Raw genomic sequence first — 15,258 nt, forward strand, 5'->3', positions numbered from 1 at the left:
TCACTCTGGGCATTTCATAACACTGCAGTACACAGATGCAGATAAGGTGCCAGAGAAAGCCTGTTTACCAAGACTCATGAAATTAAACTTTAAGGCATTGTTTCACAAACAGTTATTAGATCAACCCTAGGCCTTGGCTAATTAGGACTTTTTACGTACCTTTTTATAAACATGCCTTAGGGAAAAAAAATAAAAAAATACATATTACTGGTCTTGAGACAAAACAATGGCACTGACATATTTTAAGAAATGTCAGTGCAGGTTGCTTTCAGTTAAGAAAACATGCATATAGTCTGGCACTAGGCTTAAGCCTCGTCTGTGAAACTGGGCACACATACAAGTAACTACACTGCAACATCAACAGGATTACTAACAACCCCATCAACAGTGTTGTCTTCAGATAGATACAAAAATAACTATAAAGATCCTTATGAGGCACTGAAGTTCTAAATGAGATCATCTTTTATAGAGATTCCAAAAAGAAAAGTCTGTCAAGTGTCAAGGTTTCTTCACTATGATGAGGACTCAAGGGATAGTTTACCCAAAAATGAAATTTCTGTCATTAATTACTCACTCTCATGTTGTTCCACACCCGTAAGACCTTCGTTCATCTTCGAAACGCAAATTAAGATATATTTGATGAAATCTGAGAGCTGTCCAACTCCTAATTAGACAGCAATTTAACAACCACTTTCAAGGTCCAGAAAGGTACTAAAGACATTGTTAAAATGGTTGACTTAATTGCAGTGGTTCAACCTTAATTTTATGAAGCAATGAGAATACTTTTTGTGCGTAAAAAAACAAAAACAAAAATAATGCCTGTAGTCAACAATATCTTCTCTGTCATTCTGCTACGGTGTTTACGTCCAGTGCTTCCAGGTTCTACGTCAAAACGCCGACTCAATAGGCTTGTTCGAGATGCATCGGCGCTGTGACATCAAAGTAGTACAAGCCTAGTGAGTCGGCGTTTTGACGTAGAACCTGGAAGCGCTAGACGTAAACACCGTAGCAGAATGACATAGAAGATATTGTTGACAACAGGCATTATTTTTGCGCACAAAAAGTATTCTCATTGCTTCATAAAATTAAGGTTGAACCACTACAGTCATGTCAACCATTTTAACGATTTTACCTTTCTGTATCTTGAAAGTGGTTGTTAAATTGCTGTCTACTATCGGATTTCATCAAAAATATCTTAATTTGTGTTCCGAAGATGAATGAAGTTCTTACTGGTTTGGAACAACATGAGGTCGAGTAATAAATGACAGAAATTTCATTTTTGGGTGAACTAACACTTTAGGACTTAGTAAATAAGTTAACAAGATTATTATTATTTTTTTGTTTGTTTTTAAATCTGCTCTGTGAAGATATGATCTCATTTATTCTTGCCATTCTGCATATTCTTTAAGCACCAGATTTAAAGTAGTGTTTTAATTATGTCCTAAAAAAAAAAACAAAATTAAGCTGATCTGAAGTAAAACTCTGTGATATTATATGTATATGGTCTGTGATATGTATTAAAATACTATAATTTTAGTATACAAAGTTCTATCCAGATAAAGTTCAGATCCTCAAACAGGTTTTTTTTCCAGGTTAAAACAGTTAATTTAATTCATTTTTCACCATGCAATGCCCCTAGGTGGCAAAAGAGCTGTGGAATACCAAATACTTCAACATTGTCAATTTTGATAGTGCTTGAATGTCAATCAGTGAGGGGTGATGAGAAAATCTGTAGAGAATTAAAATGTGAAACCGGTCATGACAATTAAAAACACTTTATTTAGTTGTATTTTACATGAGTGCAGTCTCCCGTTGCATGGTAATGTGTCTCCTCAGCCCAGAGGAGACAGAGTCAGGTGCAGGCACAAGGTTAATGAAAATACTGGACTGCACACACTGGGCAACACCATGTCAGGTAGATGGGTAAAGCAGCATGGCCACTCCAGGCAGGGATCCGCTCAGCTAGAGACAAGTTCTCTTAGTCCAAGGTCTGTGCCACCTTATCACTCTTTCGATGGCCATCCGTGCAGAAAAACACTGGGTTTATGCTGTCTTGCAAGTCCTGACTTATTTTAGTAAGTTAGTTACAGATTGTTTGTTCACAGTTCTGAATAATCTGTAATAAATTAATCAAACAAGTTCTGGTGACGTCGCTGAGTCACCTTCACAGTGAGCGACAACCGGCCTCCACGCCCGGTGGAAAAGACAAGAGAGAGCACGCTGCTGTCTGAGGTCAGAGGTCATCTTACTCGCAGCCGTGACATCATCCATTCTAGACCCTGGCAGAGCCTGCGGACAGGAAAGAGACATTCAGCTCGGGCAGTTAACAATGCTTCCATTTTCTTTCTTTCTCTAAAGAGGACAAAGAAAGACATTTGTGCTTTCTGCCTGTTAGTCAGGGAAAGGCCTCTGAACTAATGAACTTTGCCATAAAATGAGGAATGCATTTTAGTCTTTTCAGTAGACAATGGCTGCTCATACATTCCATTATGAAAGCTACAGACTTTCTGGATCATAATATGGCTTTCAACACGTTAAATATTATTTTCTGTGCATAAAGGTATCTGTAAAGAAGTCAGAACAGGGTTACGGAAAGGTACAATTTGAATTTGCTTTGATACATTTTGTGAAATTCTGCATTGGACTGCATGGGTTGTCTATAAAAGCATAGTACGGTCACATTACTGTCAAAAAAAAAATCATGCTTTGGTAAATCATAATCATGAGATTAGTCAAAATTATGAGATAAAAGTCATTATGACATATTAAATCAAAATGATCTACTTTGACATAATTCTTACTTTTTATATTTCAGAATTTTATTACTTTTATAACTTTTTTCCTAATTTTGACCTTTTATGTCATATTGCCAAAAACTCAAAATGACAAAAAGTATATATTACAACACAAATTCAACTTTTTGTGTCAAAATGTCCAAAGAAAGATTTTTTTTTCTTATGTGGCAAAAATGGGCTCCCACGGCTGTCTGCTTAAAGCCCTAAAAAGCTGCATTTCCACTGCACACGACATTTGGGCACGACTGTCGGAATTTGCCCCCTAGTGGCAGTCGTAATGCAATATGGAGAGAATCTCTCACTGTCTCAGAAATCTTTCCCATTAAGATGCATTTCTTGCACTAAATGGTGATGCTTGAACAAGGTAGCTTTTTACCCTCACTGACTTCTTTTTGTATCTCCAGCAGAGTGCAAAAGCAAGAGACTTTATCCTCCAAAATTTCACCATGGTGGAATGAATGCAAGCAACAGCTATGCAGATAGGACAAATGACTGCCAATAATTTGAGCAAAAATATGGAGACAACATTAAAAAAAATAAAATATAAATATTAAATTAATAATTTACTATTTATCATTAACTATGCCTTTTTAAATGTTTTTAAAAGTATCAAGTGTTTCTGATAGATTTAAACAAAAAAGTATTAATAATGGTCACTTTGCGCACACATCGATTTGATTGAAAAATAAATCACACCAGGCTGGCATGACAAATACGATGTAGTCGCTCAAGTTAAATTTTTTCCTCAAATCGGATCCAAAAAGGTGCATCCGCAGATGGTCAGCACCCCACGCAGCCCCTGTGTGACTCTTCATAGCAAATGAATGACTTTTCGTCCATCGGCTGTCGTTTGTCGTGTGCAGTGGGATAGCGGCTAAAGATGGAACATTCTTGCTTAATACACTGCCCGGCAAAAAAAAAAAAAAAGAGTTTGGATTTTAATAGGCAAATATATGGCAAGTCTATGGATGGATCATTATTACAGTGATTATTATTTTTCTAGCATGTTATATGTTTGGCAACGGTTCTTTTAACCCGAAAAGATGGAGTGTGTAGCTTTTCATTTCCTAAACAACCGTGTATTAAGATGTATCATGGCCATATTCCAGGATGACAATGTCAAGATTCATCAAGCTCAAACTGTATAAAAATTGTTGGGAGGGAGCATGAAAAATCATTTTCACACATGAATTGGCACTGAACTTAACCTCACTGTAAGTTTTTGGGATGTGCCGGAGGAGACTTTACAGAGTGCTCATCTCTTGCACTGTCAATACAAGATCCTGACCAAAAAATGATGCACCTTTCTATTGAAATAAATGTGATGTTATTTCCATCAAGAGGTGCATCAATTTTTGGTTAAGATCTTGTATTGACAATGCAAGAAATGAGCACTCTGTAAAGTCTACTCCAGCACATCCCAAAGAATTTAAATGAAATTAAGGTCTGGACTCAGAGGGGCCAATTCATGTGTGAAGATGATTCTTCATGCTCTCTGAACCATTCTTTAACTTTAACCCTGGTGAATCTTGACATTGTCATCCTGGAATATGGTCAAGATGTGTCTTCCTACATGGTTGTTTAAGAAATGAAAAGTTACACACTCCATCTTTCAGGGTTAAAAGAACCGTTGCCAAACATATAACATGCTACAAAAATAATAATCACTCTAATAATGATCCATTCATAGATTCTTAAGTATTTGCCTATTAAAATCCAAACAGTGACTTTTTTTGGCCGGGCAGTGTTTTAAAAACAAACATGGACATGTCTGCATTTGCCTGACAGCAATTGCCGTCTATGCAACTTTTAGATGCCCAATACTGATTCATTGCTTCTATCATTGCTAGTTCTATATGTAGCCAAAATGACTTTTACACAATCTTTGACTCATTGCATCATCTCTACTCATGGAAAACATAACATTGAACTGGATCTTTGTATGTACATGTTTGTCATGTGGCTCTGCTGTAGTTTTTTGTGGCCTTACCCTTCTCCAGTGAGGGCACAGCAGGCCTGGATGTGCCACTGATGGTCTTTGATGGAGGTAAGCTGAAGACTCTGGGAAATCTCAGCAACAGTCATACAACCTTTCACATCTTGCTTGTTGGCGAAAATCAACAAACCAGCTTTTTTCAGATCCTAATAAAGAGGACAGAGGAAGTGGAATCAAGAAGTCATGGCACAGAAGAGCAAACAAGACAGTCTCAGTACAACCTATTGAACCATATACAGTCAAACCAAAACCATGAACATTTCATTAATTCATACAGTTTATTCACTATAGTTTAAAAAAAAAGGTAATAAAATATGACAAGATCTCAGAGTTAAACTGAGTCAGAAAAAAATCATCTTAATTATGTCAGATAATACTTAAGCAAAACATGGTCAGGTCAAAGTGTAATTTTTGGTTACAAATTTTTGTCAATTTTACTAGTAGTCCACTGTATGAAGAATTTTTGGGTATAATGTGTCACAGTTTATTTTGCAATCCTCACTTACATCATTGAACTATAGTGTTCTGCATCCACTAGTAAAAATATATCAAAAATATAAAAAATGTCTGAATAATGTTTGGTTTGACTGTATATTACTATGTAGTTATTTTTGCTTTAAAACAGGTTATGATATAAAATTGTATTATTCTATTGAAATTTCATAATTCATTATGCTTCATTGTCAATACCACAAAAAACTAATACTAAAACTCAAGCTTACTGAGGACAAGTAAAAAGTGATTAGGAACAAAGAAAGAAACTAAATACAAGCATATAGGAAAACAAACTACAATAGAACAAAGACAAAAATAAAAGACCTTCCTGAAATACTTCAAGCACTAGAAATAAGAAATACTACATAAATTGTATAATCAAATGTATATGTCTGGATACTTCAGATCGAAATTTGTTGCCCATTCTCAATGGGAAAGTGCCCAATCATCACCGCTCGGTGACACTGCCCATCAACATTGCTCAAAAAGTTGCCCTGTGTTTCATCATCTTAAAAGAACACTACATAGTCTTCACTGTGTAAAAGTTACAAAAGTCATTCAGTCAAGAGCAGTGAGAGTTTTTCTCTTTTTTGTTGTATGAATAACATTAATGATGACACAGACAGCAGCAGGTATATTTGGATGCTGTCACTTTAAGACTAACTGCACAGATGCAATATACTTGTTTTATCTTTCTCAACTTTTACGTTCACTTAAGACATAAATGACTGCTTATACTTGCAAAGACTTGCATTTTGACACAAAGTACGAGCATTTAATGTTCAAGCCCAATTTTGTGACAAAAAGAACTCAGTTCAGTACTCGCACGCTCTATGAGCAGCAGCTTCGTGTGCACACGTCTCTCAGACAGCACGCGCATATAGCAAAATGTTGTCTTTCTCTGCTTACTACGGTTTAAAAACGCATGCAAATGATAGGCATTCATGACCATGCAGCACAGCAATGTGATGTGAGCATAACCACAATAGAGACAATAGTCCAAAATCTCTACCGGTTGACAAATTTCATGTCTACCTGTATATCGCCTACCCCTAGTATGACCCATTTGGCAAATATGTGTGTATGAACACTCTCACGCAATACCTGTTCTCTTACTGACATACATATACTCGCCTCATGGGCTAACATCCTGTAGAGCTCCTCTCTGGTCACTGAGATTCTCTCTCTATCTGTGCTGTCCACGACCACGATCACAAACTACATAGAAGAAACACGTTAATGAGACACTGCCTTTACGATTCAAGATAACTTAACAGTATCTCAAGTGCATCTACCTCTGTGTTAGTGTAGTAAGTGTTCCAAGAGGAGCGCAGTGATTCCTGTCCTCCAATGTCCCACATAAGGAAATGAGTATTATTGACCACAATCTCTTCCACGTTGCTGCCTATGGTGGGTGAAGTGTGCACCACCTCATTCATCGAGCTGGAGATTACAACAACAACATGAGCATGAAGCAAACAACAAATAGGAAAACACCATAAATACGAACACACTAATCACATTATCTAATCATGCCATCACGTGTGTATTTTTTGTGTCGGTAAGAATATAAAAAATAATTAAATTAATACATACTTGTGTTCAGCAAAGACAGAATAAATTGATCAAAAGTGACAGTAAAGACATTTATAATGTTTAGTGGTCGACCGATATAATTTTTTTTAATGGCTGATGCTGATATCTTAGAGTGCAAGGTGGCTGATGGACGGTTTATATTTAAAATTTATATTTATTTTACTTATTTAATAAATTAGAAATTAATAATTTTAAAATTAATTTTAAAGGTGCCATCGAATTGAAAATTGAATTTACCTTGGCATAGTTGAATAACAAGAGTTCAGTACATGGAAATGACATACAGTGAGTCTCAAACTCCATTGTTTCCTCCTCCTTATATAAATCTCATTTGTTTAAACGACCTCCGAAGAACAGGGGAATCTCAACATAACACCGACTGTTACGTAACAGTTGGGATCATTAATATGTACGCCCCCAATATTTGCATAGCATTACTGTAAAGTAATTATGAGTAAAGGTATGAAAATGACATATTACTATTGTAGTGACCAAAATGATCACGGTTATCAATATTATCTCTGTATTGTTAAAATGTGATGGAAATGTTCAAAAAGTACTGATACACAAACTGAAATATTTTCACCAAGTTTTATATCGAAAACCAACAAAATTAACAGCATGAAATTTTTGTTTGCGTAAACATTAAAATAATATTAAGAATGACAGCCAGATTTTAAACGAAAAAAATGCTATAAAAATGTTACATGTACACATGTTCAAGCATTACACAAGGGCAGGATGTCTGGATGTGCACAGCTGAATCATCAGACTAGGTAAGCAAGCAAGAACTATAGCGAAAAATGGCAGATGGAGCAATAATAACTGACATGATCCATGATAACATGATATTTTTAGTGATATTTGTAAATTGTCTTTCTAAATGTTTCATTAGCATGTTGCTAATGTACTGTTAAATGTGGTTAAAGTTACCATCATTTCTTACTGTATTCACGGAGACAAGAGCCGTCGCTATTTTCATTTTAAACACTTGCAGTCTGTATAATTTATAAACAACTTCATTCTTTATAAATCTCTCCAACAGTGTGTAATGTTAGCTTTAGCCACAGAGCATACTATCAAACTCATTCAGAATCAAATGTAAACATCCAAATAAACACTGTACTTATGCGATTAGACATGTTGCATGACGAACACTTTGTAAAGATCCATTTTGAGGGTTATATTAGCTGTGTGAACTTTGTTTATGCAGTGATAGAGTCGAGAGCTCGGGAGGGGGCGGAGAGCGCGCGATTTAAAGGGGCGCAGCATGAATCGGCGCATTTCTAATTATGCCTCAAAATAGGCAGTTAAAAAAAATCTATGGGGTATTTTGAGCTGCAACTTCAGAGACACATTCAGGGACACCTTAGACTTATATTACATCTTGTAAAAAAACATTTGATGGCACCTTTAAAAAATCTGTAAAATAGACCTATACTATAGATGGCAACGTCTTGATTCTGTAATTATAGTATTTTACAGTACCTATTACAGTATTTTTTCACAAATAAAGAAATTGTTAAAAAAATATGAATAAAAAGCAATTAAACACTGTAACCAATAGGGCATTCAGTAATCTGGTAAGTTTGTGCACACTAGGAATCATATTTTTTCAAATAAAAACATGGTAACACCAACTTTATTTACAGCACATGGTTAAATTGACATGAATATGACAATGGGCAACGCTTTCCACACATCAGCCAAACAAAGAAAATTATCAACCGATATTTCAAAATATTGAAAATATCGGCCGATATATCAGCCTTGTCGATATATCAGTTGACCACTAATAACGTTTTAAAATATTTTTACAAATAAATGCTGTTCATTTGAATTTTCTTGTCATAAAATCATGAAAAAAGGAATCAGTTTCTTCTGAAGAATCATGTGTCACTGAAGACTGCAGTAATGGCTGCTAAAAATTCATCTCTGCCATTGCAGGAGTAAATTACATTTTAAAATATATTTAAATATAAAACAGTTGTTGCAATCTGTAATTATATTTAAACACATACTACTGTTCAAAAGGTTGAAGTCAGTAATATTGTGAAATATACATCCATATAAGGTGAGGGTATGTGCCATGGTATGATGAAATCATGCAAATAACAGCCTAATTATATTATACTACACTAGATTATTCAAGAATGAACTTGATTTATAACTAAGTGCAATACTTACAACTGATAAAGTATGGTGGTCTTTCCTGCATTGTCCAGCCCAACAATAATGACTTTGTGCTCTGGGGGAAGAACAGGAAAACAGTTAAAATGTTTTAGTAAACGCTTCACATCATACTCAGCATTGGTTTGATTTTGAATGCTGTAAATGTAGCTAGAATATTTAACACACAAACATGCGTATGACAGGTATTTGGATGCATCACTGAGAAATGCGTCATCCTATACACTAACAATAGCAAGGAACTGTGCAGGTCTAAAGAACAGAATAATGGCCAAACCAACAGAGTAAAATATGCTGCGTGTCTCGAACTTGTTTTAGGCTGAAGACCAATGGAGCCAATCGGCTCCTGCCCTTTTAAAGCATGTTTTTCTACCTACATCATCAAAAAAAAAATGGTGTATGAGATAATACAGTATACTTTCCAGTACAGCCCCATTTCAATTAAGCTAAACAGTTGTGAATTTGACATAAAAATGCTTATTTTAATAATTTGGATATAATAATAAATATAATATAAAACAACAACAAATAATAATAATAATAGGAACCAATTTACTTACCAATTTACTAGTTGTGAAACCTTTAATTTTGCTCAAAAAGGTTTTCTATTGCCAATAAAGTGTTTGAGACTAATTTTGCCTAATACACTAAACATACAGCAGAATAATCTTTAAATATTAAGCCAACTGAATTTCTTGCTTCTTAAAACACCACACATTTTAAAAAGGAACTCATGCCCAGCATCTTGGCAATGTATCTCTATTTTAACATTATGATTATACTGTGCAGCACTATTATTAAACCACTTTGACACTGCAACCTATAACAATTCAAGCTGTAACTGACTCTGGATATGCCTGTTTGCACATGCAGACACGTCATTAGAGACATGGCATTAGAGACTAGATGACGTGGTAACACTTATGTGTGTAAAGGTGACTGAATAGTTTCCACATGAAAAGACAATTCTTAGTTGCAACAGAACTTTGCATACTGTTTATCATGCATGACAATGGACAAATGCATAGCTAATGCAACTATCTCAATCTAATTTAACTGACTGCCACATGCAAAAGAGCAGGCACTTTTTTCAGCCCCACTTAGCACAAAACAGGCCCAATAGAGGTTTAGAATTGATATAATAAATATCAGACTTCTTTTTGGGGGTTTCTTCATGAAGATTTACAATTTTGATAAAACCATTAAAAAGAATAAGGGAAATTAAATCAGTGTTGACAGACAGGATGTGAGGAAACATTTGAAGAATTGCTCTGATTCATATAGAGACAGAGTGGTGCAGGTATGATGTAAATTTGTAAGCCAAAATGAAATGAGTTGGCATTTTAGCACTTTCTGGTTCCATCGTCCTGAAGTCAATGGATTTTTTTGAATGGGCTTTTGGTTAAATGGCCAAAATAAGGTTTGTGGTTAACACAAGCTCAATATACTTTCACGTTTTATTCTACGACAAACTACTGTATAAGCTATTCTAACTCAAACTTTCTGGGAAAATGTTTTTTAGATAAAAACTGAAAGAGTTATCGGAAGCTTAGTGGTGGTGACGTTGAAGTTGTGGGACCGTGCAGTTTGTTTATAGCATACCTTTTCCTTTAACTTTTGATGAATGCATTTAGGCTTCAAAATTAATAAAAGTTGTGTTTATCTGTGTAAATTATCTTGATGGACAAAACGTGCAAGTATCACAGACTTTTGTTGATCACAGAGCTTGTTTTTTGCGATAATCCAAAAGCCTATAGAAAAATCCTATTGGGTTTTTGTCAAGGGAACCAGTGTGATGCCAACTGCTGGTTTGCCTACAAAGTGCCATTATACCTGCACCACTCGAATCTTGATGAATCTGACATGTGGTTGCAAAGGGGTGGAAAATTATTGGTAAACTTAGTAAACCTTTCATGGTAAGTTAAGTTGGGGAATTTTAGAAATATTCCAAGTTGGAAACTTAATGTGAATTAACTGGAAATTTGGAGTAATTTATACAAACTGTATCATACACAAACATAAATATAAACATTTTGTTTGGTCATAATCTGAGATAGATCTGTATGAAATGTATCCGTACAGCTTAAAAGCATCAGGTATTCAAGGACATTGAGACACACCCATTCAGATGTTTTCAAAATGAGTCACAAGTATACTACGCAGTATGCACACTAGACAGACCACTGTCCTTGTTGAGGAATCTGACACTACTCGATTAATCTATAAAGACAGCTTTTAAAAAATCATTCTGTAGAATGAGAAAGAGATGCTTTTTACCAAGACACTTTGAAACTGATGACACTCAAGAGTTTTCAAGCTGATAAAATCATGTCAGCGAAGCATTCAATTGCCAAAGAGGGTACAAAGGTTAAGGTGTATTGTAAAGTTGTGCTTTCAATTAAATGTTATTTTTTCCTCACTCTCATTTAAGAACATACAAATTAGCTTAATACCAAGTCCTTGCCTTTGTAGCAAAAAATGGGTTGCTAAATGGGACAAACATGAGGTGTAAATGTACAGTTGTGTTTACATTTAGATTTAAAGAGGTGGCTGGAGTCACATGGTTCCAGATCTCTCTCTGAACTCATAAAAACATGAGAGGTTCTCAACAAAAGGGTTTTTCAGTACTTTTAAAGTTCTTTACCACACCACATTAAATTAAAACGTATATGTGTAAGAAAGAAATATATTTTTTAATTAAATGTTCTCTTCACAACCAAAAAATAATGATCTCTGTAAATTATACAGCTTTAAACAAGCTTTTGGAAACAGTGGAATATGATGTGTATCATATCAGACCATTCTAGCTATGCTTCCGAATATCACAACAAGTCATTTGTGCAATTTCAACAAATCATAATCTACCTAACCCTAACAGCCAGGCAACTTCAATATGTGACAGCAGATTATTTGCAGAAGTCACAGCAGCAGTTTTCAATACCTCAAAGAAAAATGTTTTATTTTCAAGGCATAAAAACACAAGTGCCTGACTAATGCATGAAATACATAATGGCAACACAGTACAAAGTAGACAACTAAAACAAAAAGACAAAACTAGCCACAGTGCGGGATTACATTTGCAGTGTCAACTTTCAAACATCTAACCTAAAGAATGGGAAACATTTTAAATACATCTTACACTCATATTATCAACATTTGTTACACTCATATCTATTCCAGTTTCCTGGAAAGTTGCATTCTAACCTGCACAAGACGAAACGTGAAACTGAGGAATTAAAAAAAGAAAAACCAAAGAGGTACAAAGCGTGTATGAATGAAGGTTAGATTCTACCCATTCAGCGGCTCTGATCATATCATCTTATCAGTTCTGTCTATTCCATGAAATGTTTTCAAAGAACTGAAGCAGTTTTGTGTGATGCATTGCAGAAACAGTCAGAAACAGTAAAACTATAAAACTAATTTATCATGAATTTAGGGTGAAAGACTATTACCATTTGAACGTTTGAGGTCATTAAGATTTTTATATATATTTTTTAAAAAATTCATACTTTTATTCAGTAAGGATGCACTAAATTGATCAAAAGTGACTAAAGACATTTCTAATGTTACAAAAGATTCCTAAAAAAACGTATCATGGTTTCCACAAAATAATCAAGCAGCACAAGATTGATATTAATAAGAAATGTTTCTTGAGCACAAAAAAAATAAAATAAAATCAGCATAGACTGAAGAATTCAGCATTGCCATCACAGGAATAAAATCTATTTTGGTATTTTAAAATATAATAATAATAAAAAATAAAATAAAAAAACAGTTATTTAAAATGTAATATTATTTCACTAATATATTAGGTTTTTTTTACTGTATTACAACATGTCTTGGTCAGTAACAGTATGAGAATGAAACAAACAAAAAAAAAATCTTACCGACCCCAACCTTTTGAGCAATATTGTGTAAAAAGTCCCCTTTAATAATGACTTACTACACTAAATCTAAACAAAAAGAAATAAAACAGACTGTTGGTACTGCATCCAACTGCAGGCAACAATATCTAACTCTCACGTTACAAGGCTCACCCATATCACAATGATCTATTCGACTAATGAGTAAGGTGAGAACTGAAGGGAAATGTTCCACTGGATTATGTTGCAATTTGCACATGCTCAGTACCTCATACACTAATGTGCAAGTCTTTCAAACAAGATTATGCTTTATGGATATCCCACACCATTTATAATAAATGAGAGACCACCGGCTATGGACGTTGTATAACAAGTAATGCTGACACAAACTCCAGCGCTTTGAGGATTACACCACTGTCAGAAACACACAGGCTGACCAGTGTTGCAAAATGCCCAGCATGCACAATCACAGAAGGAAAGAGGCACAAATGATCTGGCTTAAAAAAGCAAAAAGTGCTGCAATGGGTGTTTCACTTTTGAATTCATAGTACTGGTACAGGTTAATCTATAATCAGTGCTGATTTTTGGTTTTCACATTCACTTTATATTGATATGTTCTCAATGGTGAGTTATGTTTTAACAATACTAGACGAAAAACATTAAACCAAACATATATTTTTACCCACTGCAATGGTAAAATGCGAACAAATACATTTCCTACCATATTTAATCTTACATGAGAATTACATAAGCGTGTCAAAGTGCTTGACACGTTACACAACAATTATCTATTAGTGAAAAATAAAGGGCTCCATCCTCCACTAACAGAGACTGACCCTGACAGCAGAGTATGTCAACAGCCAGTCCTGAACCACCTTAGCCAGAATTATTGAAGCCTTAGCGACTGTTTTGATGTAATGAAAGACGTTTACGTAATATTTCTACCCTGAAGAATGTATATACAACATGTTTATAATTATTTAAGTCGTATATAAGCACCAGCGTCGCTGTTTTAAAGCGAAACTACAGTAGCAGTTTAGCAAACACTTGCTAGCTAATAAAAAGCCCATATAGCAAGTCGATGTTTAAATATATTATCGAAGTAACGTTATGTTTTAAAATATAATAATTGACGTACCTTGGTGGTTAAAAAGCCTCCATAACTTTGTAAAAATGATTCCCATCGCTGATGTCCGGCCTCGGGCAACACCACCCAGCAGCAGCAGCAGACTAAAAAATCTATCTGCTAGCCAGCTAAGCTAACAATCAGGTTCAGTACAAAATAGTGCTCAAGGTAACAGTTATTCACTCCTTTAATATCCTCTTGTGGATGGTATCCATGTCTCGTGGGGATAGGATTTCTAAATACTGCATCATTTCAGTGCTGTCGTGTCTGGAGGTAAATGAAATGTTCATTTGGCTCTGCGGCAGTGAGACGAGCGTCTGAAACGCTGAACTCAATCAGAGTCGTTTAGTTTAAAGCCACGCAACACTCACCGGAAGTCTCTCTCTCGGCCTGTCTCAAACGCTAGTGCGGAACCTAGCTGGACAGCACACTAGGGCACACTTTGGAATGTTTAGGGTTTTAGGAAATGCTTTCTAGATAGGCAGCTCACTAGGTTTTGAGATACAGCCACACTCTCACTGACAGCATAGTGGACTGATGCTAGAGATAGCATTACAGCGTGCATGTATAATATATACGTGACTAGACAGTTGATCTGTGTAAAAAAAATAAAATAAAAGAGCATAACAATAGAATTTTTTTGTCTGAAGTCTGTACATATTCTTGATAAATACGTTTAATATAAATGCAGTTGTGCAACTCCTTACATTGGTAAAATGAATGAATGAATCGGTTCTTTCAAAATTGTGTTTTTTAAGGTCATTGGGGTCAATATTTGCTTACTTAAAAAATGGTTCCCTTCATCTCAGTGGAATACGATTTTGTGACTTTTTCTACATTATCTATCTGTACACACACACACACACACACACACACACACACACACACACACACACACACACACACACACACATACACACAAACTGGGCTTGATTTGGTTCTAAAGGTATGTAAAAAAAAAAAAAAAAAAAGTTTACAATTCTGGTCTTTGGGGTCAATTGAAAACCCCAATTGAAAAATGAATGGGAAATGTGAAAAAATAAGATTTTTTGTATTTTTTTATTTGTCAAATAAAATCGATAAATCCAACATAAATCCAAAAATCTTTACACCACAGTGAAGATCTGGAACTAGAGCATATAAGCAATGTGGAACGAACATGATCATACAAACATGTGTGCACACACACACACACAC

General features: G+C 35.0%; 1 protein-coding gene across 1 annotated transcript; it reads right to left on the reverse strand.

The window, feature by feature from the left end:
- Window positions 1-1,365: 1,365 nt before the first annotated feature.
- Window positions 1,366-14,396, reverse strand: arl5a (ADP-ribosylation factor-like 5A). Its single transcript, XM_067410227.1, has 6 exons — window positions 14,074-14,396; window positions 9,070-9,130; window positions 6,582-6,729; window positions 6,421-6,504; window positions 4,786-4,937; window positions 1,366-2,289 (listed from the first exon to the last, which is right to left on the reverse strand). The coding sequence occupies exons 1-6, from the start codon at window positions 14,117-14,119 to the stop codon at window positions 2,241-2,243; spliced, it is 540 nt and encodes a 179-aa protein (XP_067266328.1). The 5' UTR covers window positions 14,120-14,396; the 3' UTR covers window positions 1,366-2,240.
- Between the last annotated feature and the right edge of the window lie 862 nt (window positions 14,397-15,258).

The sequence above is a fragment of the Chanodichthys erythropterus genome, chromosome 14, assembly GCF_024489055.1.
Source record: "Chanodichthys erythropterus isolate Z2021 chromosome 14, ASM2448905v1, whole genome shotgun sequence".
Classification (NCBI taxonomy): Eukaryota; Metazoa; Chordata; class Actinopteri; order Cypriniformes; family Xenocyprididae; genus Chanodichthys; species Chanodichthys erythropterus.

Excerpts from the sequence above, each read along its gene's own strand:
- arl5a (XM_067410227.1), bottom strand. The coding sequence starts at position 14,119 with ATGGGAATCATTTTTACAAAGTTATGGAGGCTTTTTAACCACCAAG. Across the intron at positions 6,730-9,069 it reads ACCACCATACTTTATCAGTT|CTCGATGAATGAGGTGGTGC; the intron begins GTAAGTATTGCA and ends TGTAATCTCCAG. Across the intron at positions 6,505-6,581 it reads CTTACTACACTAACACAGAG|TTTGTGATCGTGGTCGTGGA; the intron begins GTAGATGCACTT and ends TCTTCTATGTAG.